The following is a 27,525-nucleotide window of genomic DNA, read 5'->3' on the forward strand; positions in this document are numbered from 1 at the left end:
GAGAGAGAGAGAGCTATAATTCATGGAAGCAAATTGGCCTAGGAGACCAAGAATAATAGTAAGATGCACAAGGCATCTTCAAAATCATGCTAAGAGAGAGAGAGAGAGAGATTTGCCATTATGATAGTGGTAATCCTCGTTCATTTCTCACATGGTAACAATATAGCATGCTAATATTTATTCTTGACAAATACACACATATGTGTGTGTGTGTGTGTGTGTGTGTGTGTGTGTGTGTGTGTGTGTGTGTATAAGAAATCCTATAAGAAAACACACACACATATATGCGTGTGTTTTCTTATAACTCCGTTTTGGACCTTGAAATCCTATAAGAACACACATATATATATATATATGTGTGTGTGTGTGTGTGTGTGTGTGTGTGTGTGGTGTGTGTATATAGAACTATCACCTTAGACATACGCGCGTACACACACATACGGATATTGTGTGTGTATATACAATATATATGTGTGTGTGGACAAAATGTATGTACGTGTATATGTAAGAAATATGTGAGCCTTAAAAGTAAATAATAAAGTATCTAGAACAATATTTATTTTAAAAAATAAACTTACAATTATGTGTGTGCACGTGTATGTGAACATAATATATTTATATGTGAGTGAGTATTATTTGTAGAGAACTTATAAATGATATGGTATAGAGTTCCAAGTGTTAAGGGTAGTGCGTGCGTGCAGGTTGAGAGGGAGAGAGAGAGAGAGCTGTAATGCAGGGAAGCAATTTGGCCTAGGAGACCAAGAATAATAAATACATGGTAATGCTGAGATAGAAGATGCACAAAATCATTCTAAAAACATCAAAAAAGAAAAGGAAACCCTAGAATCACTACTCTCTCCCTTGACGAGGAAATTTAATCTATTAGACTCACAGTCACTTAGAGAGAGAGAGAGAGAGATTTGCCATTATGGTAGTGGTAATCCTCCTCCATTGCTCGCATGTTAAACAGCATGCTAATATTTATTCTTGACAAATACAACTCTGTTTTGGCTGTGTTGGGCACTTTGCTTGACAGAGAAGTAAACTTGGAGAGAGAGCTGCAAATGTAACAGCAGTGGCCATCATTCTGATCGTTATATATATATATATATATATATATACATGTTATGTCAAGTGTCATACCACTCCTTGACTTCATTAGTTATAACCTACCTTTCTGGAAGGCTTTAGCACCTACTGCTCCAACAATGAAGCCCAAAGTCAACACTCCAAGCCCCATGGTCATTTTGGAATAGATATTTCTCATGCTGAAGACACTGTCCGGTAGCCCTAAGTCACCTCTGTTCTGCTGCTGTCTCTCATTCAACAAGTCACGGAGACAGCCACTGATCATATCCAACTGTTGGGTAAAATACTGCTGTCCCCTACCAAGATCTTTCATCTGGAGTTGCTTCAATTAAACACTATGAGAAATCAACCATCTCAAATGAAATAAAAGAAGAACATATTAGCTGGAAAAGAGATCATAAAGAGACCTTTAAGGCTAGGTAAACCCATGGGAAATACCTCTTCTAAAAGTAAAGAGTCTGCTGTTGATGCATTCGTTACTCCAAGAGGCAAAGCTGAACCGTTGGCATATCCATTCCCATGAACAGATGGGCCAGTGCCAATACCAGCAACCACTTGCAATTCCATATTTTGTTGAGATAGAGAACGGCCCACAGCACCCACTTGTGATGCCATGTTTTGTTGAGATAGAGTACGGCCCATTGAACCCACTTGCACTGCCATGTTTTGTTGACAGGGTGTACGGCCCATGGAAACAGTGGCCAGCTTACTCTCCAGATCCCCGAGCCTTGACAATATCTCCTCTAATCCTTCATTCAAGCTTGATAGCTTCTCGACAAGATGCACGAAACCCTATTTTTCAATTTTTTTTTAATATATAAGCACACCCTCTGTTCAGATTTTTCCAGGATGAGAAGCAGATTCAGTTAAATTACAGAATGAAGCTAGCGCACAAGCTACCTCATTGCCAGGAAACGTTGCTGGTGAATCAAGAGGTCTATCTTCGTAGCGTTTCCCATTTGCCTCTACCATGGACAGGTGTTGCTTCACAAACTTATGCTGCTCATGCTGAGAGCTACTGTGTGCAGTTGGCAAACTACAACTCAACAACGTACACTTAAAGTTGAAATCATTTCATTTTCAGCCAACTTGAATTCAGTTTGTAGCATCACTTGATAAACCTTTCTCAAGGAAAAAAAGAACTTGTGATCTGAGACATACCTGAAAGATATATCTTTGGCTTGATCATGTGTCCAGCTCAAACTGAGAACATACAATCCTTAAGTCAAGATGGTGGTCACAAAAAGTAGAAATAGAGCAATAAGGTCTAATCGTCACTCGTCTATTATTCAACAATTGAAACACAGTTGCTATGGTCCCTATTTTCTAAGCCTGCACAGTTGTCCGGCCTTCTCACCATCTATCCTGTATGCTGCTGCCCACATTGCACATATATACATATACATAGAGAGAGAGAGAGAGAGAGAGAGAGAGAGAGAGAGAGAGAGTAGTATTAACGTCTCCAAAAGACCTCAAGGGTCAGACCATAAGTGGTACAATGATACCATGGATATACTGAGCCATGGAAAAAGTAACTGAGAGAAAAGAAAAAATGACCATCACCTACAGAGGTGAACGGGAGAAACTAGCCATGATCAACTAATAAGGATGCCCTCCTCAGCCAATACGGATCTGACGGCCGAGAGAATATCTGGCCTGTGCAGAGCACCACTAGTATAACACAAATAGAGGACAGCATATTAAATTGATAGAGAAATGTCTGCTGAGATTAAATTGATAGAGAAATGTCTGCTGAGATCACCTTTTGCTATATATATTCTTGCTTCCATCCTTCTTGTTGATCGCTAAAGCATTCGATAATGGTGGGCTTGGCACTCGGGGGCTCAATACATCTTCATGAAGGCTTAGCTTGGCTTTCAAGTCCTCTGATGGTGCCTAAGGAAAAACCATGCAGAATTTAGTTTAGATTTCAAGTCCTCTTATTTATGGTGCCTCTGGACAAAGCAGACAGAGTTTGGCATTAGCTCCAGCCAAAGAACCTTTTTTTCACATGTAGGAAAACATATAGTTGGGTATTATACCATGAGCCCTGAGATCAGCTTCTCTAGCTGAATTTGTTCTATATAGGAGTGGGGTATATAGGTGCCGTCCAGGCCCAAATTTCTGGCAGCCTCTGCAACCACCCCTCTGTCTTTCCCTTGAACCTATAAGAAAGGTTAACTTTCATACCTAACTACCAATTCTGATTTGAAAACTTCAATATTTATGGGTCCTCCAGGTCGTACCTGCACATACTTCCGTTGTACCTGTTCTAGCTTATCAATTTTAATGCATAATCTCTCATCGGAGAACACCTGACTAGTCCTTTTCAATATAGTTGCTATAGTATACCCAAGAGCCATCAGGCCTCCCAGAAGGCGGACACTAACTTCAAAAGTGATTCTGGGGGAGATGATGAAAGGATTATCTGTGACCACTTCCTGTGCAAAGATGGAAAAACAACAGTTAGGCTCCTGCTTTACAAATCCAGTTCTTCAGTTCTATCAACTGCTCACACTGTCGCTAGCATCATGAGAGACTTAGATAAAGGTAGACGCATAGAAAACAGTCTTTTAACAGACAAAGGTAGACGCATAGAAAACGGTCTTTTAACGGATGATTAGCAAACATAAAACACAAAAAGAGCTTTTAAATCAACTGACCTCAAAGATAAGATTATATTTCCCATCACGATTTCGCATTCGCAGGTAAGACTGGCAGGTTTCTGGATCTTCACCAGGTGGCAAAAGATAGATATCATACGTCTCCCCATTTACCTCCACATGATTCAAGCAGAGAACCTCCCTTATTTGCTCTTCTGTCACAGTTTGAGCAGACTAGAACAACCAAGAGAACACGGTCTCATCAAAGACATCAACATCCAGTAAAATAAACATAGCCAGGTTATTTATCTCACCTTCAAAATATAAGTTGGATTTTGAAAACCTGAGAAAGGGTTGAATTTATTGATTATCTTTATGTGTGCCGTCTCTAGATCTGGCTCAATGAAAGCTTTGTACATAGGATAAACCTGCATAAGACAAGATAAATCTCACACTTGCAACACATAGAAGATGAGGTGAAACTCAAGGTAATGATGTTGACTAGCATTCCTTTTGTGCCCAAATCAGAAATAGCTATATGACCGCAAGCATCATGTGGCATCCTTTTCTAAGATTTTTGCTCGTTAGAAAGTTGTATTTGGAAGAATCCTTGTTTATTCCAAATTAAATTGATTTCTTTCTCAATTGGCAAAAGTAATTCTGAATATTCAGTTGCTCATCAACACTAGGATGGAAAGGAGGATCTACGATATATGGACAGTTACACCAACATCCTTGGTGCAAGCTGACACAGAAAAGGTAACCCCCTTATACTTGTACAGCAATTAAATGCAAAGAGGAGTGGCACCATAGCTCATACGCACCTGGAAGACATACACACACAAAGTGTAGAGCACTGTGCCTATGTACTATGGTTTGCAGAAGTAGAGAGAGGTTGACTTGTTGAGTACAGGTGATGAGTACGAGGATGCTGAATGAGGCGTCATACTTGTGCGAGGGTCACCGAACGAGGTGTTGCACAGGCATGAGTGTGCAAGGGTCACCGAACGTGGTGTTGCCCGTGCGAGGGTCACCGAACGAGGTGTCGCGCGGGTTTTGTCATGTGCATGGGCGTTTACATCGCCTCGACATTTATGAGTTATACTTCATTATTTTTGGTTGGCCGCGTGCCATTTATTTGTACTCGAATATTTATGTACACCGATGTGCACGGGTGTATTGCGTGTGAACTAGAGCTTCACTATTATTTTTGGTACACACTAGATGTGTGTGAACATCCTCTAGAAGGATTGGTCATTTTTGTAAAAAGTAAAGAGCCCTATTTTTAGCAAAAGCTTCACGTTGGCTCAAGGGCTATTTTGGTAATACATGATTAAAATACTCATGTCGTGGAAGGAGACAGCACGCATGAGGGGAAGATTTAACCCAACCCTTTGTTGATAGTGATGTCGTCTAAGTTCTGTTTTCAAGTCTATGGTTTTATCTCATGTTTATTTTCTTATCCATGCTTAATATGTTTGAATCTTTTATTTGTATGGAGTTGATTACTAATTCTTGATTTATGCGAGCACTTGCGGTACTTTGATTCTCTTGTGTGGCAAAGATCCTGACAGTGGTATCAGAGCCAACCACACTCAAAGAGAAGGCAAAAAGCTCAAAAATTGATGGAGAAATTGGGCAAGAGGTTTCCATGAAGGGCAAAGGCAAAAAATCCAAAGACAAAGGCAATATCCAAAGGTCTAAGGCTTGTATGGTTTGGCAAAGCAATCATGAAGATCAAAAACCACCTGCAAGAGGTCTAAAACCACACCTACGTGTGGAGAAAGTGGTTTTCTGTAGCAGTGCATCTCACCCCGATCCAGCCGTACGGATCTGATCAACATCAGGCAAAACCAAAGCACCTTTTCTCTGATTTTGAAGAGGCAAAGCATCTGATGATTGTATAATCAAGGGCTGGTTGTTTGCTACATCCTCACGGGCTGCTGTGCTGTGCCGATTACGTGAAGGATTAGGCCTATAAGCTTAATCATGTTTAAGACTTAAGCATATAAAGTCTTTTAAAGCTTTCAAATCTTTCCAATTTTAAACCTTTCAAAGTTTTCCAAGCCAAACCAAGGGAGCACATGCACATGGAGGCCCCACGCTAAATTCTGATGGCTTGCAATAAATTTCAGATTTGCTGAAATTAAAATTTTCTTGCCAAGGCTCTCCACAACGCCTTGAGGGGAAAAAATTTAATTGTCAAAGCTCCCGAAAATTCATTTTGCAATTTCAAACAAATCAAAGGCTTCAACAAATTCTCCGCGGCCGAGCAAGTGAGTGTGGTTTCCGATATCTCTCAACGGTATTGTCCGGGAGAATACGAGTATCATCGGTGCGCCTGAATCTCGAATCGACTCAACTCTTTGCAAATTTCAGGTTCAACGATAAGTATTATCATCATTTATCATCTTTTGCTGAATTATTTCTATCATTAATTAATCAATCTCTCTATCTCTCAACTTCATTACTTCTGTTAAAATGAATCTGCAACCCCCAACTGTGGAGGAGCAGTTGCTAGCTCTTCAAGCTCAGATTTTAGAGGAGAGGAAAAAGAGGGAGAAGTTGGAGAGGAAGTTGAGAAAGAGGAGTAGAAGGGGAGTCTGATTCGGGTGATGAGATCCGGTGTACGATGGAAGCTACCCTTAGAGCCCAGGAGTCTAGAAAGGAAAAGAAGATTAGTCGGAAGGCCTTTTCCTTTCAAAACTATGACGGGAAGAACACCAAGCTAGTTCTCTCTTGGCTCAGTCAATTAGATGACTAACTTTTCGGGGAACACTTCTCTGAAAAAGATAAAGTCAAATGTGCTGCTAATCATCTTATTGAAAGAGCTGCGTTGTGGTGGAACGCTACCAAGACAGGCCATCATAAGCCTCGTACTAGAAAAGAATTCCAGAAGGCAATTAAGAAAAACTTTTTGCCACCACAATACAAGGCCAGGAGTAGACAGCAATGGGATGGCTTGCGTCAGTTGCAGAAAGAAACCATTCAAATGTATGTAGACAAGTTTTGGCAAGTTCTCCTACAACTCAAAGCCATTGAGAAAGTGCATGAGAAGGACCAGAAGAGGAATCTGAAGTCTCACATTAGGGCCGAAGTGAACATGTTCCATCCGCATTCTCTCAGTTCAACAATCTCTTTAGCCATTAACTTTGAGAAGAAGAATAATATTCCGAAGGAGAATTGTGTTACCCAGGAGTCTCGTCCCTTTAAATCTCAAAAGGATGTTTCTTCATCTAAACCTTTTGACAGGACTCATGGATGGCGCCGCAACTTTGGTCGGTTCAAAAACAAAGAAAGCAACGAATCGGAAAACAAGAAGACCGACAATCTTCCGAAGACAAACAAAGAAGAGCCCAAGCGTCGAATCCGGTGTTTCAAATGCAACAAGAAAGGCCATGTGGCATTTGAGTGCCCGGAGAAGAAGAAGAATACACCAAAAGCTAGTGTCAACATGATCAAGGAGGAGGAGGACCACGACTATTTGCCCAAGCAAGAGGGTAACTCTGAAGACAAAGATCTCTCAGACCCAGGAGGTAAGCTTAAATCTTCACGGGCTAAGTCTAAATCTACACGGCCTAAGTCCAAACCACATATGTTGTTGAAAATGAAAGGAAAGATTAAGAATGAATCTGTCACAGTCTTGCATGATGACGGGAGTACATACGATTTTATTTCTGAAAAGATGGTAAAGGCACTTAATCTTGAAATCACTCCATCTCATTATAAGGTTAAGTCTACTTTTCAAAACCAGAAATATAACAGCACCAAAGAAGTAAGGAATTTAACAATATCACTTTCAACTTATGAGGAAAAACGAACTTTTTTGGTTGCACCACTACAAGGCGTAGATGTAATACTTGGCATGCCATGGCGACACCAGTACAATCCATATATTGATTACGACACGCATTCCTTGTATTTCATGTTCAATGATCAGCATCTTTGTCTTAGGGGAATGATGGAAGACAGGACTGCACCTTTCCTTAGCCACACCCAAGCTAAGAGAGCACTGAGGAAGAGGGAGAAGACGTTTCTCGTCTTTGTGAATGAGATTACTGCTCATGAACCACCTCCCAAGGACACCTCGCATGATTCCTTCCTTTCTCAGTTTTTCGATTGTTTTCTTAATGACCTACCCCCTGGGTTGCCTAGCTTCAGACCTGAGGATCATAAGATTAACCTTATCCCTGGCACTATACCTCCCTGCAAGGCACCTTATAGAGTGAACCAGATTGAGCAGAAAGAAATCCAAAGATAGATAGAAGACCTTTTAGAGAGGAAACTGATCAGGCCTAGTAGTTCACCCTACGGAGCTCCAGTTCTTCTAGTCAAAAAGAAGAATGGAACCTACCGTTTATGCATTGACTATAGAGCCTGAATAAAATCACAGTCAAAAACAGATATCCTATTCCTTGAGTGGACGATCTTCTTAATAGATTGCAAGGAGCAAAGGTATTTAGTAAAATAGACTTGAAATCTGGATACCACCAAGTGAGGATGGTAGAGGAAGATATATACAAGACTGCTTTTAGGACACAAACGGGTCATTATGAGTTCTTAGTGATGCCCTTTGGACTCACTAATGCTCCGGCTACTTTTAGCCGCACGATGAACCGCATCTTCCTCAAATATCGCAACTTTGTGGTAGTTTTCTTCGATGATATTCTTGTATTCAGTGATAGTGTTGCTGAGCATGAGAAACATTTGGAGATAGTGTTTAATCTCTTAAAAGAGAATGAGTTGTATCTCAATCCCTGAGAAGAGCTCTTTCTTTCAGACAGAGATTAAATACCTTGGTCACATTGTTTTTGCTGATGGTATTCGTGTGGAGCCCAAAGAGATAGAGACTATAGTGACTTCGCCGAGACCCAAAGATATTCATGAACTCCGATCATTTCTTGGTTTGTGCAGTTACTATAGACGTTTTGTGAAGAATTTTGCTTACATTTCTCATTATCTGACTTTTCTTTTAAAGAAAGCAAACAAGTATGTGTGGACTGATAAACAGGAAAAATCTTTTAATGCTTTAAAAGAAGCACTCACTAACGCACCAGTTCTGCAATTACCACACTTTGCTAGACCTTTCTTTATTGTTGTAAACTGATGCTAGTGGTACAAGCATAGGGGCAGTATTAATGCAAGGTGGTCACCCCATAGCATTTGAGAGTAAGAAACTCAGACCTCCCGAGTGCAAGTACAGCACTTATAACAAAGAATTGACGGTTGTAGTCCATGCCCTAAAGATTTGGAAACATTATATATTTGATGTGATCAGAATTCATCATTAAAACAGACCAACAGAGTATCAAGCACCTACTTACCCAGCCTTTGATATCTGACCGACACATTAAATGGGCTGATTTTATTCAAAGTTTCCAACCTATTATTCTCTACTAGCCTAGAAAAGAGAATGTGGTCGTTGATGCCCTTAGTCGACAGTCTAGTGTTCATCACATCATGGCTGTAGATAGCTCAACTATTGATGCTATGAAAGACTCTTATGACCAAGACCCAGACTTTTCAAACACTTGGACTAAAATGAGAGATAATGGGTGGACTCCCCACTCAAATTACTCTTATCATGATGGGTATCTTTTCTTTTAGAGGAGATTATGCATCACGAGACCTTTTAGACAGTCTGTTATAGAGGAGTTGCCTTATTATTTGTTTTTTGGGTCTTGCTGCTGGCCCACCAGCAGCCCCACTTACTATATATAGGATATCCTCATCATTCAGCAGATTGTACCACTTCATAGACACATCAGGTACCACATCTGCTAGTGTTGCTGCTGCCAGGGCCTGCACTACATCTGCTTCTTCATCATCATCTCTCTGCTCCAGCACACCAGCGTTTTACCTCAGCTTATGAGAGCCCTCTCTGCTACATAGAGCATACCAGCGTTTTACCTCAGCTAATGGGACAGCAGCCCTCTCTGCTACACAGAGCACACCAGCGTTTCATCTTCAGTTCATGGGCACAGTAGCCCTCTCTACTACACAGTACACACCAGCGTTTTATCTTCAGTTCATGGGGACAGCAGCCCTCTCTACTACATAGAGTACATCATCGTTTTTCTTCTAAAGTTTACCTTGGGACAGCAGCCCTCTCTGCTCACCGTCTCACGTCATCAGGACAGCAGCCCTCTCTGGTTATCTTCACCATCGACACCACTTGGGACGGCAGCCCTCTCTTCTCCTCACCTCTCACTCAGGTATTGCAGCACCCTTGTCACCAGAGCTTGCACCACTCGGGAACGGCAGCCCTCTCTACTCCTCACCACCACTCAAGTATTGCAGCACCCTCATTACCAGAGCCTACATCACTCGGGACGGAAGCCCTCTCTGCTCTTCATCACCCCTCAAAGCACCCTTGTCACCAGAGCCTGCATCACTTCACCTTCTGCTGCCCACTACCACCTCGGAGTACCTCTGCATCCACCGACACGAGCCTTCGACACCGACCACCTCACGGAGTGCCTTTGCCTAAGCCTTTGTTACCGACCGTGCTTCAGCTCCGACATCGCCTTTGCTTCTGCACCGGTCTTCTACTCAGAGTCTCCTCACATCAGAGGGCCTCTTGTACATATTTTCACTCACCATCATATATACACTCACTCACCCGTTTTGTGGTGTGTTGTTTTGCTCTGATCTCTCATACATTTGGTCCTTTCGTCCTTTTTCCCTCGCAGGGTGTAGAGCTGCTCAAAGGATTTGAGACTCTTTAGCTCAGCTTATATGCAGATAAAGGAGAGATACCATTTATGTTACTTGGGGTGCAGATACCATTTATGTTACTTGGGGCGCTGTTGCTTGGCTCAATCAATCAATCTGGTCCACAAATATTTTTTGAGGGCAGGGATCTGGACACCACCATAATGTTTTGTTTTTGTTTTTGAGCTGGGAGGTTGCAAAGGAATCACCCTCTACCACCATTTGCTCGGGGAAAAAACCCGTTACCACCATGTCGCCATGAGTCCTTTAAGAAGGCCATGAGCACTTCCCTGGACTACCCCCTCAGAAAGGAGGCGTGGGTCGGCACCACCATAATGATATGCAGAGGTGTGGCCCAACGCTGCATGCTCCTCATACATAGTTTAGACCACCTCTGCAAAGGATTGATACTATTTGGGAGATCATTGCCAGTATCATTGGAGGGCCGGATGCACAGAGGCTATTGAGGGCATTCAGATATACGACCCTCAGTGCATTTGTACTATATGGGGAAATATTATTCACTCTTATGGCCACACGAGCTCGTATATCCCTTGGGAACATCCATATCTGCACAAGCAAAGTCCACTGTTTTTATGAGGGAGTGAGATCAAGGGATCTTTCTCTCATCGACCCCCACAGGACTCCTGGCACCTTTGTGCCCCATATTGGTTGAGATCACCCTACATTCTGGGATGAGGTTTTTTTGCTCTAGCTTCCAATAGTGAACTTGCATGGTCTATTCATACTTAATAAAAGTCTCCTTTCTGCCCAAAAATTTAAAAAAAATGCAGGGACCCTTGTCGTTAAATGCAACTTCAAACGCATATATTTGGTCAATATTCTCTTCCTTGTCACATTTTATTGCAACAATCTTTGTGGTCTTCATACTTGAGAGACCATAACAGAGAGCCATGAGGGTTTACCAGCACCATTTGGCATTGATTAGTGATTCAAAATCACTACCAAAAGCAACAAGCAGCAAGAAACAAGGAAATGAATGATGCAAGGTTAATAAACAAACTGCAACCTAGAGTTCGTATTCTTCAATCCACATTATTGTAAGGTCCTTCCCTGAATCTCCCTAGACACATCTGAAAAAACAAGGTTAGTCTTAAACCAAATCATGAGTAACACGCTAGCTCACCTTAGGTTCTGTACATCGAACCACCCCTGAGCCAGGGCTAGGGCTCCAACACAATCCCATAAGCCCGTGTCTAACTCCGGCGTCCCACACCACCAAAGCCCACCTATAGGCCTTTGACACACCAACCTATGTACTCGCCATGTGCAGGGCATAAGGATGTGTGCTCTCTTGGTCCAAGCCAAACCATTAGTGGTGCATCCGCACACCTATATCTCATAACAACCCAAGCACTCACGTATATAGTGATAACTAGGCCATAAACAACTAACTCGATATAAAAGGCCATTAAGCTTGTTTTATCAATCCAAGAACCTAGCCCAATATCAGCCTACTAATCCCTAATCCCGAGGCCCCCTAACCCCGTTGGATTAGTTCCCTAATCTATAGATTAGTGTCCAGGTACATAACAATTATCATCAATGCACTTGAAATCATTTTGGACCTTCTGTATCTACTAGCATAGCTAGGAAAAGAGGACACGTCCCTAGAAGTTGATAAGATAGAGGAATGGGACAAGGAAGATCAATGCAGTGAGCAAGAGGATAATGACCGGAAGAAAGGGTCTAAACTTGCATTTAACAAACCACACACAGGCCCCCCTTCAATCTGACACATGTCAGGTGGGAAACAAGGAGAGAAGTATCTTTAAGAAGGAAATGCCTTTGTCTTCTAAAGATAGAGTTACTTTAAATAATGACTTTGCAGGTGCCGGCTGTTTCTGTTTTGTAAGCGAGCGGAGCGAAGTGCTCAGCGGGATCAGGTTTTGATTCTATTTTGCCAAAAACTATGTGTTGCCAAATCATTTCGGCATGATCAATTTGCAAGCAATAATAGTTTGAAAGGTACCGCAGAGACTTTTGACACTCATCAGCAGTCATTTATTTACATGTTGCCTTGTTCCTTCACCTTCAAGATAACTCACTTTATACATGCGCCCAGGTGACAAGCTCTACTCTGCCATGTATGCAAGCACTCTGACCATCATGAAGCTTCAAAGTCACATGACAGTAGCTTTGTTCTCAGTCAACACATCCTCTATAGCATGAGCTGATTTTCCTCAAGTAGGGGGAGCAATACCAATAAGTTGTAAACAGTTCTGTACAATCAAAAGCCAGAGATGGTTTTGTCCATTGACCTAGCCCTCTAGATTCTCTGTTTCAGGTAACATAATCTCATATTTACAAGACATACAACACGAAAAGCCCAACCCCAAGCTGCTAGGCTTGCTAACTCTTTTGGGCACTGTATAGGCCCTTATGGGCAACCTGTTTGCTACGAACCTCTCGAGCATACAAAACTTATCTGCCTGGCTACTGCTAGGTATGTCCAGATGTTGTCCACCATCTCTGGCACTGTCCAACCAGCCAATCGTGTGTCCTTCTACATGTTTATTCTTCTATCCCACCTGGCCAGCTGTCACGTGCACCATCTGTCCTAGGGTGCCACGTGGACATTTTCCTTCATCTAGGACAGAGGATCCCTTTTCTGATAGGCCTTGAGCATGTTGTGAGCCCTAGTCCAAGGGACAGGTCTATTAAGTTTTCAGTAAGTGTTAAGCTTCAATACCTTATACACTTATGTGTTACACCATCCTTCATAACTGGTGGTTTGTATATTGTCCATAGTCCAAATCAAGCCTACTAAGACTTGCCTCTGTTCATAACATGGGGTTTACGACTGGTTAAGCCAGAACCCAAGCAAGTGCCAGAGGGTAGAGCGTTGATTTCTAGCAGCAATATGTTAGGACAGTAGCATTTCTGGTACTGTAGTGCCTTTCGTGGTCACTTCTACCCAAATTATACTGCATGAAAAGCCCACCAATACAAGAATATAGATGAATTCATGTAACAACTTCACTAGAAAATAAACAATCCTCCACCTCTACATGTGATCTGCATTTTCCATGAACATGAAGAAACCTTCAAAATAACAAGGTCCAAATTAGGTATAGGCTTAAGTTATCCTTGCTTTATAGTTCATGTTATGATTCCCACTTAACAATCGTCAATACATCAAAAACAGGGGTCAACCAATAACAGGCACCAAGCTACTTGCACGTGTGCTTCGGAGAAAAAACATGGTTAACATGTTTATGTTACTTCTTGAGCCTTCTTGGGAGACCCAGCCCAACTTATTATTATTACCACTATTAGTTATCTATGAATTCAGAAAAAAGTAGAAAAATCTATACATGGCACCAGGCTGATTGCACACACACACAGTAGTATCAGACAGATTGGCTTTTCAATAGTTACTTGTCAGCCCTCTCTGAAGGCTACCAACACAGCCTCCAAGCAGCACAATGCAAGATCGAAATGCTTTTTTCATACAAACTGTCCCCCCATCATAATCAGCCACTAGCCTTACAATGAATGTGTAATTTATCCACATGGCAAGCTAAGCATTCAGGAAAACATACTGCATCAAGGATAATAGCATGATGAGTACAAGCATGCAGCAAGATTTTTAGAACAATAACATGAACCTGAAAAAATCAATTAAATAAAAAAACGGCACGCACAGTCTCCGAGATTTGATGAATAATCTCTTCAGGGTCTTGGCCAGCCCGATTGATGTCACGAAGAACTCTTTTCACAAGATCAAAATGCACACCTCCTCTGACAGCTACACGCAGATCCAGAAGAGGTCGGAGCTTCTCACTAAGAGCGTATATTCCTTCAATCACCACAATTCTTGATGATGGAACTTTCAAGAGTCTGCATAGAATAAGATGAGATGTTAAAGCATGTTAAAATTAATCTCAAAAATTATCACACACACGAATGCAAAGCCATACAAATTGCAAAAATCCCATATTCCATTCAGCAGAGTTACAACCTGTGGCCCACTCTACGGCTGAGTTTGAAATCATATATAGGGACTTCTACATCCTTTCCAGATTTCAACCCATTTATGTTTTCAAGCAGAAGATCATAGTCTGTCAGTCTCGGATCTGCAACAAGACACATAAATCCAAGCAAGTTTTCAAAGTGCATCATTTTGGCAATTCATCAGCATAATACATTGGCAGAAAGCATGAAATTTCCATCATCAAAGTGAGCTACAGGAAGTGCCCCAGAAAGTGTCAATCAAGAACACATTCCCAAGCTGTCCTTCATCTAAGATAAGCCAGCATGCAAGCGCAATAATAATCACTAAGATACAGCAAGCACACTGGTGGTATGGGATGCTAGGGTGTGGCTATAATGGCCTGGCTGACTCACGGCAATTCAACCTCAAGCTCGAGGGTGGCTTTGGATTGAAGCCTATGGCTGGGAGGTGACTCGCTTGCCACGCTCGTCGATTCAGATTCGATCAGGGTTTCTTCTAACTCTATTAGGGTTTCCAAGTGTATGGTCCTTACACATGGGATACGAAATACATGCATGTTTTGCCTTTGTTGAGAAGGACGTGATGGTAGGGCTACCTCAACCACGAGAACTTTCTAATTGCGCTTCTCAATGTATGTGATGTATTGCATGGCATGCTCACCTTGAGCCCCACAAGAACTACAAGTCAAACAAGCTCTCTTTTATGTACAAAGGCAAAGAGCATCGTATAGACGCACGTATATCAGGTGGTACTATCCCTGTTGCATCTCATGTTTAAATCAATAAAGCAATGAAAAAGAGTGTTTCACATGATGATGTGGAACATAGCATTGTGCATGTTGATTCTCTCACTCATAATAGGTACAATTTTGTAAGTGACTATAGAGATTGCTTTAAAGGTACACAGCCAAGTGAAATGCCGCCTCCTCGATGAGAGGATCAACTCATTGATTTGGTGCTGAGTAGTTTGCCTCCTAATAGGCCGGCATATCATGTGAGTGCTTGCCAACAAGAGGAGATTATGAAGCACGTTGATGAACACTTAGAGAAGGGTTTAATGCGACTAAGCTCTTTGCCATTTTGCTCACCCCTTCTTCTCGGCAGAAGAAGGATGGTTCATTTTATATGTGTTTGGATTACAGGTCACTAAATAAGATAACCATCAAGACTCAGTTTCCCATACCAAGGATTGATGATATCTTACACATTGGATGGTTCATAATCCTTTTGTCCCATTGATCTCAAGAGTGGCTACCATCAAGTGAGAGTGATACCTAGAGTGTACACAAAACAGCTTTTCACACATCTTTTGGTCTCTATAAGTATTTGGTCATGCTATTCGGTCGTCTCACAAATGCTCCAAAAACTTTTAACCGAATGATGGACCGAATTTCAGAAATCATAGGGCTTTCGCACATGTTTTCTTCACGACATTTTGGTGTTTTCAAAGAATGAGGAAGCACAAGATGCACTTGAGAGTGGTCTTTAAAGAACTAACATATACTTATGATCAATGGCAAAAAGAGTGAATTCTTTCTTTCAAAGATTCACTACCTTGGACACGGTGTCTAAAGATGGCATGTGAATAGATCCTACAAAGATCCAAGCCCTTGAGGATTGGCTGGAACTCAAATTTGTTCATGAGATAGACGGTTTTCTTGGTTTATGCTCATACTATAGGAGGTTCATATTTCACCGTGCAATGATTGCTTCATCATTGCAAGAACTTACCAAGAAACGAGCTGCATTCAAATGGTCAAAATCAGAAATTGATGCTTTCCATAAGCTCAAAGATACCATTACATCAGAACCAGTTTTGGGGGTTCTCGAGTTACAAAAGCCATTCAATGTTAAATGTGATGCATGTGTGGCACTTGCATAAAAGATGTCCTAAATCAAGAAGAAGACACCATTGCATATGAGAGCAAGAGATTGCATGATGTTGAGGTTTCTCTTGGCATCTATGAAAAAGAGCTATTGAATGTAATTCGTGCTTGCAGTATGGAAACACTACTTATTGGGAGCTAAATTTACAATTAAGAGTGATCATCAAAGCTTGCACTATTTTCTAACGCAAACCAAGCTTTTGGAGAAGAATATGAGGATGGTCAATTTCTCTCCATGTTTCATTGTCAAATTTTGCACATATCACCATTTGGCCACCCAAATGGTCCTCTGCAATTTCTTGTGCCTGTGTGTGGCCAGTTTGAGGATCCAAGTGTCTAGGATCCCAATTTTCAGCACCTGTTTATGGCCATTGTGTGGATCCAAGTGACCGTGATCCCAGTTCCATGCTTTTTGATGTGCCAAACTTGTGCCCGGAAATAACAGTGTTGTACTTGTTCCATGACCGGGAAATTTGCTCATAATAAAGTGCACATGCACATATATTTGCATGTTTGAAACTGATTTCACATGAACTTTTTTCGTGTGTTGCCTGCTTTGAGTGTCCAGTTCACGGGCCTGGAGTGCCTAAGCCATGTGAATACCCTATATTCTCATGTGTTTTGTGGCCTTACCACAAAAACTCTTGTATCAATTTTGTAAAATGCTTTGTAATGTTTACAACCTTAGCAAGTTCACATTCATTATAGGTGGGTGGACATCAGTGCCCCGAGCCCAACCCAGTGGGCACCTTGGTGGCCTCAAAGTGTGGGTGGACACCCCACATGTGGTTGGCCGAAGTAGTTTGTTGGTATTCAAAGTGCACAGAGAAGCTATGGTGGGTGGTGGACAACCATGGTGTGGAGGGAGAGAGAAACGAAGTGTAGAGAGAAAGTACACAAGATTGCATGACTCAAGAAAAGATTGTCACCATTTGGCCACCCAATTGGTCCACCCGTGCTTTCTCATCATGTATGTACATTGGACTGGTGTCCATGGCAGTTGTATATGCCGGGGATTGATGCCACTCATGTGATACTGTGGAATTGGCTTTCCATTGGGACTTGTGTCTCTGTGTACATGCCCGAAAATGCCTGGTGGATTGGTGTTCCATTGGGTCTGGTACCTCATGTACTTGCCTGGAGTACATCGAAGTCTCATAAACGGGGATTGTCCATACCCATGCTGCATTGCATAACATATTTATGTGCTTGCTTGCAATTCAAATTGCATGCTGTTTTCATGCTTGCTTGACCAATGTGTAGTTCCGAGTAAGGGGACGCCCGCCCGTGAACCGTGCGTGTGAAACTCTCTATACTGACGTGGTTGTGGCATGCAACAAGTCGTAAGTATTGGTCATAAACTAGCCTTAGGAATTAGTACTAATTTATAAGTGAGTGTGTACACACTTCATTAAGTTTTGGGCGACCAAAACTCACTTATAAATTATGACCAGCCCGGTGTTCACACACACTGATGTCCGGAGTGTCACGTGCATCCCGCACTTGGATGCCACGTAGACATATCTGTACAGAAGGTGCAGGACCTGGGATGGTAAACTGGTCCCATGTGAGCCCAGTCCGGGACGAGTCAGCCGCCACGGATCCATCTCAGTCGTCCGAGGTCAGGTGTGCATTGTCCTCTGCACATGAGTCCAAGGTCAGGTGTGCACTGTCCTGCACATGAAACAGTGCCAGTCCGCGCTGTAAGTCTCCCTTTGGAATGATGTCAGTGATTCTGTATATCTGGTATGGTACCGGATGCCAGATCATTGTGTAGATAGTTAGGGTTTGCTTTTAGAACAAGGGGCCAGCCCATAGGGCTACCCCAAGTCTTAGTGGATGGTGTGAAACCACCCCCATGAGGGCCAAGAAGGCCCTGGCTGAACCCACCAGCCATGGAGGGGCTGTAGGATAGCCCCAAGGGCATGCCAAGGGCAGCCGACAGTACATGAAGCAATTATATGGCTGTAGGGCAGGTATGGGGCAGCCCATAGAGGCTGCCCAGCCCCAGGGTACTTGCAAAATCAGTGCCCAGCCTCTTGGAACTCAGGCGCCTAGTGCCAGCCAGCCAAATCAGAGATGCGCAGCATTTTTACTGATTTTTCCAGCATTTAATGCTGATTTATCAGTCGTGGGACAATTTGTTGCTGGCCGCCTGGATTTATAGCTGGCCGTCTACCCTTTATGGGTAGTATAAATAGTAGAGGCCCCAACCCATTGTGTTATCTCATTTTTCACCAAGAGCCAAGGCAAACAAGGGCTAGACAAGCCAAGGAGTTGCTAAAGCAAAGTGGTGAAGGACTGCAGGTCAAGGGCAGAGTTTTCTCAGAAAGGTCAAGATTTCTGTATTTTCTTTTCAGATTTACATCATTCTAATAAAGCAAATACACCATCCGTGGTGGGGGCCCTACAGAGGGTATTTGGGACCCAATATTGTGTCCTCTCCATCTCTCCCTCTCTCTCTCTCTCTATTTTTTGCACATCTTCATTCAGTTTGTGCGTTAATTCCGTCGCGAAAAGAGTGCTGATTTCTTAGCATTGAAGTTACCAATGCTTCCACATGTTACAGTGGTATCAGAGCCTACTTCAAGTGCAAAGATTCAACAAAGAAACCAGAATTTTTTCTCGCTCGTGTGGTTGGTTTTCAGACGTCGATGGACTACCCCTTTCGGAGTGACTCCTGTCCCTCGAAGGACAGTTGGTTTTCAACCTCCGGAAGCCTCCGGCCGTCTCCCACACATATAGTGGATGGTCAGATTGCGTTCCGGAAAGGAAGTGCATTTTCCTGCTATGGCAAGCTTCGACGACGAGAGAGACCAAGAACCATGGGACCAGAGTGCACCAAGCTTTAGTGTTACAGATATGTTCTGGCAGATGATGCAAGCAATCGCAGACCAGACAACCAAGTTGGACGAGCAGAAGGCGTAGATCTTGGCTCTGGAAGAGCGTACCCGTTCTCCAGCGTCGCGTTTTCCATCTCCTCCTCCCTCTCCTTCCGTATCCCAGACTCCAGATCCTCGACATAGGGACCCTCTCGCAAGGTCACAACCGCAGCCGAGCTCTTTGCTTGAGTTGCAGATGCGTGCATTGGAGATCCGACAACATGAAGACGAAGCCATGCGACGCGTGGAGCACGAGCATTACCTAGCAGCTTTGGACGCCACATTGACACCGGCGGCGCCCTCAAATCATTTTCTCGAGAAAATGAACTTCAGTAAGTATAATGGTGAACTCAATCCCACAACTCTCTATTCATGGTTGCATCAGTTTGAAGCTTACTTTGCCGCAGTTAGAAAAACAGATACTGACAGAGTGATCTTAGCCAGTTGGTACTTGGAAGGTGAGCCCATTCCTTGGTGGACTCAGTGGGCTCATGCCCACACCAGATTAGATATGGCAGCTTATGTGTGGGACAAGTTTGTCCGCGACCTTAAGCAACGGTTTCTACCGCCCTACTACCTTGAGCGACTCGAAGACGAGTTCAGGGGAGCGCGTCGGAACGCGCAACCAGTCCTTCAGTTTGCCAATAGAATTTCGACCTTATGTTTGCAATTAGGCTTATTTGATTCGGACAAGAAAGGGCAGTTTTTGTATGGCCTTGACACGCAAATCCAATGGGAGGTGTGTATGTTTAGGCTAGCCACCATTGAAGACGCACTCTCGCTTGCGCAGAGTGCAAAAATGAAGCATAATGGTGGCAAGCCCAAGACTTCCCAGCCGCCTTCTCCCAAGGCTACCGCCTCGGGGGGCAAAGGCCAGAACCAGACGGGGTCTTCCCCAGGACAGAGCCCGGGAGCCTCTGGCTCCAAGAACTCGAACAATGCGTCTAAGCTCACTCCTGACCAAAAAGCGGAGGCAGGCAAGACAGGTGGCAAGTTGAGTGCTAAGGAGCTTTCTCAGTACATGGAGGAGGGTAGATGTTTCTTTTGTCATACAGAAGGACATACTTCTCGGACATGGTATCAGAGCACCACGTTGAGGCTCTTCTACAGAAGGTGTTAAGGCATTTTTCCTCTGAGAGAAGGATTTTTGCGTTTTTTTTTATACTGCTGGTTGCAGAGGAGGAGGGAGCGTTTTGGCCTTGTCTGGGGCGGCTGGAGGAGGTACAGGGCAGCCCCTACTGGCTGTGTTTTCTGCAGGTCTGGGGCAGCCAGAGGAGGTACCCTATTGGCTGCGTTTTCTGCCCTTGTGAGCAGGTGAAGGGCAGCCACCAATGGCTGCATTTTTTTCTCCACATGAGGTGTTGGGCAGCCTGGCTGCGTTTTTCTCCACAGGAAGTGCTGGGCAGCCTAGCTGCGTTTTTCTCCACAGGAGGTGCTGGGCAGCATGGCAGCGTTTTTATCCACAGGAGGTGCTGGGCAGCATGGCTGCGTTTTTCTCCACAAGAGGTGCTGAAGGTGCTGTGTTTTCCTCTTCCCTCTCTTCTTCTTGGTACACGTGCTGCCGGCTGGTTACAGCAACGTTTTTTGCATTATCTCATCTACATTTTTGGAGGCAGTGGAGGCAGGTGTTCTTTTCCAGGAATGGTGCCTTCCCACATGGCCTTGAGCCATTGCTCGGCCAATCTTTGCTTTGTCATAGTTTTTAGACTCATGGGTGCACACTTGGATTCACATCCTCGAGGTGTGTGTGTGGAAGATAGTTAGTCCTTTCTCGATAGCAGAGGGGGTCTATGAGTGTGTGCCAGTTCAACAGAGTTTTGCTAGTGTACAGGTGTTTCCTTAAGGTTCTCAGGGTGTTCACCTTGAGAGGGGGATGTGGTTACTTGGCAAGGTGAGCCACTCCTATTCCCCAGGCAGATGGCCTTCTGGATTACAGAGTACAGGCACAAGAGTCTTCATCCCTAGGATGAGCATTGATTTGGGAGCATGGTGTACAGGTTGAAATTGGCATTCATGCAGAGGTAGGCTAGGTCATTTGGTGACGAGAGATGTTGTCGAGGTTCACACGTACTTGCTCAATTGCAAGATGGGTACAGGATGCATTGCAGGTGTACAAGTTCATTAGGTACAAATAGGTACCAATGGAGCAGCACTTTGGAGCATATGATTGACATCAGATTGTGCTTTGGGATGATGAGTTGTGGATGGTTGGTTCCACATGGACACGTGACTGGTTGGTTGGGAGCTTGCCAGCTGGGGGTGTCAGGTTTTGGCAGGAGAGCTTTCTTGAGCTCAGTGCCATAGTTAACACCAAAGAGCTCAGGGGTGTTGCCATGTGATTGGGTGACTCATAGGGGTGTGTGAGAAGTAGTCCCATCACGCGACGGCAAGTTATGGATACAAGTTTTAAAGGTCGGGTGCCGGCATGATTGTCACCTACAATGCTAGAGGTATGTTTCTTCCACTTGGAGTGTTAGCAGGACAGAGAGGCATCCTTGGACCGAGGGATACATGGAGATCCGAAAACCTAGTATCTGGAGATTGGTGCTATACAAGCTCAGTGTTGGAGGCTTGAGTACCAGGGCTGATGTAGACATTGTGGGCCTCTAGGGTGTCTAGAGGGGGTGCCAGCAAGGAGAATTTGGCAGTGTTCTCTAAGGAGCAGATTTTTTCTTGGAGGTAGAGAGTCAGACGACATCCTTTCTTGCGCTGAAGAGGAAGCACATTGTGTGACAGGTGTGATACAGATTGGGTTGGAGATATGGACATCTGGTCGTTCATTTTTTTTTTGGATTTTGCTTCACTTCTGGATCGGGAGCAGTTTCTTGGAGTAAGTGGCAGAGGTAGGAGCAGATCAACTTCTCAACTTGCTTTGGAGGTTTCCTTTTCCAACTCCTTGGACCAGTTTCTCTCCCAGGATCTGATAGTGGGTGTTAGCATTCATCTCCTGGTAGTGTACCCAAGTTGTGTATCAAGGGTGCCCAGATTTATCCTGGGTAGCACCATACTTTTCCCTCTGTTCAGGGCCCTTGGTTGTAGGGTTGGCCACCCATTTTCACATATTTATTATTAGCTAGTCGTGAGTCTTTTTTTAGAGCAAGTCGGCCAGCTCCTATAGGGGCTATAAAAGCCAAGCTCTTATTCATTTGTACTCACCTTGACAAGGACTTCCAGGCCCAGGTCCTCTCTTACGGGAGTAGTTGTTCATCATGCCCTCACCTACGGGGACCACCCCTTGCACAAGGCTGTTTGTATCATTGCTTCTTCATCATCATGCAAATTCATTTCTTTCTCTCTGTGCCTATGTCTCACGCTTTCCGATGCGCACTCTGACATGGAGATGTATTGGAAGGTGACTCTAGTGTTCTACAATTCAAAAAGCCTCCTCCTGGTGGTGCTATCTCTCACAAGATCAAGTCTTTTCTTCGAAGAGAGGATCCTTCAGTGACTTCCCAACATGCTTCTTCACCACATGACATGAGGAATGACAGTCATGCTTATGCCAAAGAGGGTGGACAGCCAGGTGGTCGTGCATATGCACGGCATGCATCTCATGCAAGACATGGTACACTGCCTATAGAATTGGCCAATGGAGAAAACGCATGGACTAAGATTTTACCACTATACAGGTGATGTGCATGATGACAATTCAGCTCATCGTCATGCCAAAGAGTACTTTCATGAGCATGATGATGCAAGGAGAGATGTTTCTATGCATGCATGTAGGCCGCCAACTTGGAGAGCACATGCCACCGTGTCTCGAGTTGCAATGAGCCCCATGTAGCAAGGGCTGCCCCGTTGGACAAGGGGAAGAGAAATCATGAAGATGATGGACACCATGCCAAGAAGCTCTAGGAATTCAAGGCCAACGACAAGTGGTAAAATTTGAACATATCATGGTGAGTATGATGCGGCTTTTATTCCACAATTTGATATTGCCTTTAGCAATGAAGACTTCACAGAGAAATTAAAGATAAGACATGTGAGCATGTTCTTGAAGGGCATGGCTGCCCATTGGTGGATCTCCAAAAAGCTCTCTCCGGATCCCATCATTACTTGGGATGAGTTTAAAGAGTGTTTTTTGCTCAATTCTTGCCTCATAATGCAGTAAAGAAGAATGTAAAGAAGTGGGACAGCATACATCAAAAAGAGCATGAACCGGTACAAGCATGTCAAAGTTTTGGGAGATTCTCTTGGGGGTATCACCATTTATGCATATTAGTGATCAAGAGAAGAAAAGAAAGTTTGAGTCCAGCTTACATCCTGCTTATCATGGTTGGAACTCATAAACTCCTATCTTGGAGCTCTCCCTCACTTCAGCCAACGCTTTCAGTCTTCCGCTGCTCCTTAATCCTAGGTGATTCCCTCGTGACCTTTGCCCATGTTGCCATTAACATTTCCATCACGCTATCTGTCAACCCTTTGACGATCTAGGCTCTTTCTCAAAACTTTGCTCAACGTGCTTCTTCCTCACATCGCCCCATGCTTTCCTCTCCTGGTTCAATCTCTGATTTGGACGAGGAGTTGTCAAATCATGGAGTTTTGTTCTTCCAAATGGCTAAGAAGAGAATTAATGTCAATCAATCCCTTCCATGTTTCTTGTTGGACGGACTTGAATCTAGCTACCCAATGGATTTAACCTGCTCTAATACCACTGGTTAGGCTCCTAATCACTCTACTAAGGATATGATGCATAGACAAAGCACATGACTGAGAATAACCCACAATGAAATAAATAAGTAATAGAACTGGAGCATCAAATCTGGCACTCATAGATATGATACACATGACACATTATTTTCTTATGGATTATATGATGGTTTTGTACCACGGGGACCAAGGTCACCGCAAAACGTTTCACTGCTGAAACGATTTATTTTGGAACGAAACGTTTCAACGTCAGGCAGGTGGACAATGAAACGATAGACCGAAACGATTATATACCTAAAATCTGAAGGCTAGGGCCCAAATCTAAAATTTCACATTTGGGCCTTCGATTGGAGAAGGAAAGTGCAATTTTCCCCTCCAATTTAGGCCTAAATGTAAAAAAAATAAGATTTGGGCCTTCAACTTGAGAGGGAAAGTGTAGTTTCCCCCTCCAATTTGGGGGCCCAAATCTAAAGTTTCATATTTGGACTTGCCAAAATGTGAAATTTCATATTTGGGCCGAACGGAAGTGCAATTTCCCCCTCCAATTTGGGAGCCAAAATCTAAAATCTCAAATTTGGGCCTTCAAACTTATTTACAATTTTACTTTAATACTTACAATCAAGAAAACAAAAGTACCAAAATCCAATAGCGAATAACCAAAACAAAGTTTAAAACTACGATGCATTGTTAATTGCATCCATAGACAATTCTAAGTGATTTCCTAATTCTGAGTCATACTGTATACATGTTACAAATAAATTGGTGGAGCCGCAAGCACAAATTGCAATAATGTTCAATATTGAACATTTTTATTTCTTCCTTCTCGACTTTTCAGCTGCCCTAAAACGTTGGACGAAACGTTTCAATAGTGAAACACGTTTCACGTTTCACAACAACGAAACGCATTTCATGGTGACCACAAGGGATTTGTATGGGTTATATCAATCTAGCATGGAGAGGACCAGTGATTGTGTGCCTCTCCTTGAATGAGATTTTGTAGGCATAGAGAGCAACCCTTGAAAAAAAAAAAACATCCTTGTAGGCAGGAAAACACCAACCAAGCACTCCTTAATTCTTTCATTCCAAGGATTGGCAGATTTTTTATTCTTTCTTCCCAAGGGTTGGCCAAAGCACACCACAGGAGATGCAGATGACCCTAGCCCACAAGACTGCCCAGCCGATTTGAGGCCTTCCCACACAGAACTTGTCTTGGTGGGTTGCATCATCCCACACACCAAGGATTTGTAAAGCTACCTCCACTACCCAGAGCACAACATGGAGAGTCAGAGAAAGCTTAAGATACTATTAAAATAATAGTCCAGAGGAAGCATAAGATATCATTGACATAATAGTAATGTATATGTGTGGCTGAAATTACAGAGTCATGTGGTTTATTCAGTCCAGGAAACAATAATTAAAAATTTTGACTTACTTTTTATTCTAGCCTTTGGCTTCATTTGAGATTGTTTTGGTGATACAAGGAAAGATCAGAAGTTAAGACAATGACTATTGACTAGAACTTCAAGGCACTACCATCAATAAGCACAATTCTCTTGTTTTTAGATAGATGGATTCTTAACTCTATAAATGAGATAGAGAGTGTGTACCATCATAGTTTCCATCAATGACACGGCTAGAAACATTGTAATTGTCCATAGATATAGTGGTGATTCCAGGCATGAAACCAACAAGCTTCTCACAGAACACAGTCTTTCCAGCTCCAGAAGGGCCTGCCAAACCCACCACAATTACACCTTCCATTTTCTGAGTCAAGAGTTGGCAAGCTCGTATGAATATGAAAAGTCCCTTCTCAAATGAAAGAGGCTCTGCAATTGCAATGATCTCATATCTGTCACAGTCTCTTCTTTTGACCAATTGCAGCTGATGCTTTAGGAGTCCAGCCCTCCGGCTATGTGTTGATAGAAAGCTTTTCATTGTGTTGTCCATTGAATGGTGACAAGGAAGCCCACAAATTAAGACTTCCCCTGCCATGCAACACGTTTATTTTATATCTGAGAGCTGAATCTAAATTCATAAAATAAAATGCCTACTTAGATCCAAGTAAAAAATTAGCATCACAAAGTCTTTCAAAGTCACAGGAAGTGGCTAATATTCAATAGATAATTTCTGTTTCTAAATGATTCTTTATGTTCCTATTCCTGTTTCTGTTCTAGACAATTGTTTCTGCTCCTGTTTTGTTTCTAAAGGGTAGTATCCTTGCCAGCGGTCTCTAGCTCAAGTGGGTCCTACAATGCACAGGTCCAAGGCTCTAACCCTGGCATATAAATAAGATAAAGTTCAGTAATCTCCCTCCTAAATCTCCCTGATGCCTCTGTGTTTTTGCCTCCTCAGTCACAAGGTGAGAGCAAAGGAAACAAGAAGGAGAGAGGATTAGAAGATAAACAAACACAACCCACAGGGGACTTACACAGTTAGGGTCTTTCCGTAAGAGAATCAAAGGCTCAACAAAGAAAGAACTAGTTAAACTTCCTGTATTACGAACAAAGAAAAGCAGCAAGATGTTCTTATAGAGCCTGCATAAAGATGCTTTGTGCAGTCCTGCAAGGCAGGAAAGGGAAGGTGAAGAATAAAGTGGAAAGGCAAAGAAAGAGGGAAAGAGAGAGGGGGATGGTCAAAAGAAGAAGGTGAAATGGCCCTTTATCCACAATTCCCTTTTATTTTATTGTGACAGGAATCCCAATCGATGTAGAGCTTTGTTCACTTTCTTCTTCTTATTCTTTTCGTCACTAGCCAGAAAACTGTGGATATCATAGCATGAAAGCGAAGTCCAAAAGCAGCCACTAGTGGCTCTTTTCGTAGATTAGCTATGGCCATGGGAGCTCTGAGAGAAGCTTGCAGGTGCAGGCTTGATTTGAAGCTTTGTTCACCTATGAAAGCTCTAAATGCCTTACCATGAAAGGGAAACGGCATAAGCAGCAAATACACGCTTATTGCAGAAGGCTATGGCCCCATGAAAGCTGACCATGGAAGCTTGCACGGTCAAGTTTCTGCTGTAGAGGATCTGCTAAGGTTGCAGACCATGAAAAGTAACCATGGAAGCTTTGCAACTGTACGGATTTGAATATAAAAAGGGGGGGAGAGAAAGAGATAAAGGATTGGACATCACCTCGCAGAGCAAAGGATTATATATTTGGTGTCTTTTCAACTTCATCGTTTTCTTTCTGCTCAATTCATCTGGCTTGCTTCCAGCTTCTTCTTTCTTCTCCTTCTCAATTGCAGGTCACCTTCTCTTTCTTCTTCATCATCTTCTTCTGACCATATCAGGCGAGGGCAGAGGCAGCAGCTTTACCCTAATGTTTCTTTCGGTTCTTTTCTCCCTTCAGATATGGCGCAAAACATACCGTCTTCCCTCTTTCTTTCATGGTCTTCCTCCATAAATGGCGACACACGCAGTCTTCTTTCTTCCTGTTTTCTGCTCTCTCACGCGCGAAACAAAGGGGTTCTTCTTGATTTCTCGGCCTTCTAAGTTCTTTCTGCAGAAATGGCACAAGACGCACAGAGAAGAATCTCATCTTCTTAGAGCAACAGCAAGGTGACGGCGCAATGTTGAGATGGCTTCATTATCATCGTTGTCGTCGTTGTTGTAGTCGTCTTCTTCTTCTGCAGTTCTTTGCAAAGCTTGCACAGGAAACACTACTTCGCCTGTTTCTTAATTTTTGAAAATTATATGACCTCTTTATGCCACGTCACTTTAAAGACATT

General features: G+C 43.1%; 1 protein-coding gene across 10 annotated transcripts; it reads right to left on the reverse strand.

Moving 5' to 3' along the window:
• Positions 1-932: 932 nt before the first annotated feature.
• LOC147606921 (inorganic pyrophosphatase TTM1-like) lies at positions 933-27,525 on the reverse strand. Of its 10 annotated transcripts, none has more exons than XM_086790929.1 (13): positions 26,930-27,525; positions 25,410-25,787; positions 14,392-14,506; positions 14,075-14,270; positions 4,007-4,120; positions 3,753-3,926; positions 3,336-3,530; positions 3,132-3,254; positions 2,852-2,985; positions 2,251-2,292; positions 1,990-2,125; positions 1,528-1,881; positions 933-1,402 (listed from the first exon to the last, which is right to left on the reverse strand). In XM_086790929.1, the coding sequence occupies exons 2-13, from the start codon at positions 25,747-25,749 to the stop codon at positions 1,163-1,165; spliced, it is 2,163 nt and encodes a 720-aa protein (XP_086647055.1). In that variant the 5' UTR covers positions 25,750-25,787; positions 26,930-27,525; the 3' UTR covers positions 933-1,162. The 10 variants fall into 10 exon arrangements, with proteins under 10 accessions (XP_086647055.1, XP_086647053.1, XP_086647054.1 ...); XM_086790927.1 differs by having other exon boundaries at positions 933-1,411; positions 26,930-27,518; XM_086790928.1 differs by lacking the exon at positions 26,930-27,525 and adding an exon at positions 26,231-26,367.

The sequence above is a fragment of the Cibotium barometz genome, chromosome 56 (assembly GCF_041138505.1).
Source record: "Cibotium barometz isolate CiBa-2024 chromosome 56, ASM4113850v1, whole genome shotgun sequence".
NCBI classification, from domain to species: domain Eukaryota; kingdom Viridiplantae; phylum Streptophyta; class Polypodiopsida; order Cyatheales; family Cibotiaceae; genus Cibotium; species Cibotium barometz.

Excerpts from the sequence above, each read along its gene's own strand:
- LOC147606921 (XM_086790920.1), bottom strand. The coding sequence starts at position 25,794 with ATGGCAGGGGAAGTCTTAATTTGTGGGCTTCCTTGTCACCATTCAATG. Across the intron at positions 3,927-4,006 it reads ATCCAACTTATATTTTGAAG|TCTGCTCAAACTGTGACAGA; the intron begins GTGAGATAAATA and ends TGGTTGTTCTAG. Across the intron at positions 1,882-1,989 it reads CAACGTTTCCTGGCAATGAG|GGTTTCGTGCATCTTGTCGA; the intron begins GTAGCTTGTGCG and ends ATTGAAAAATAG.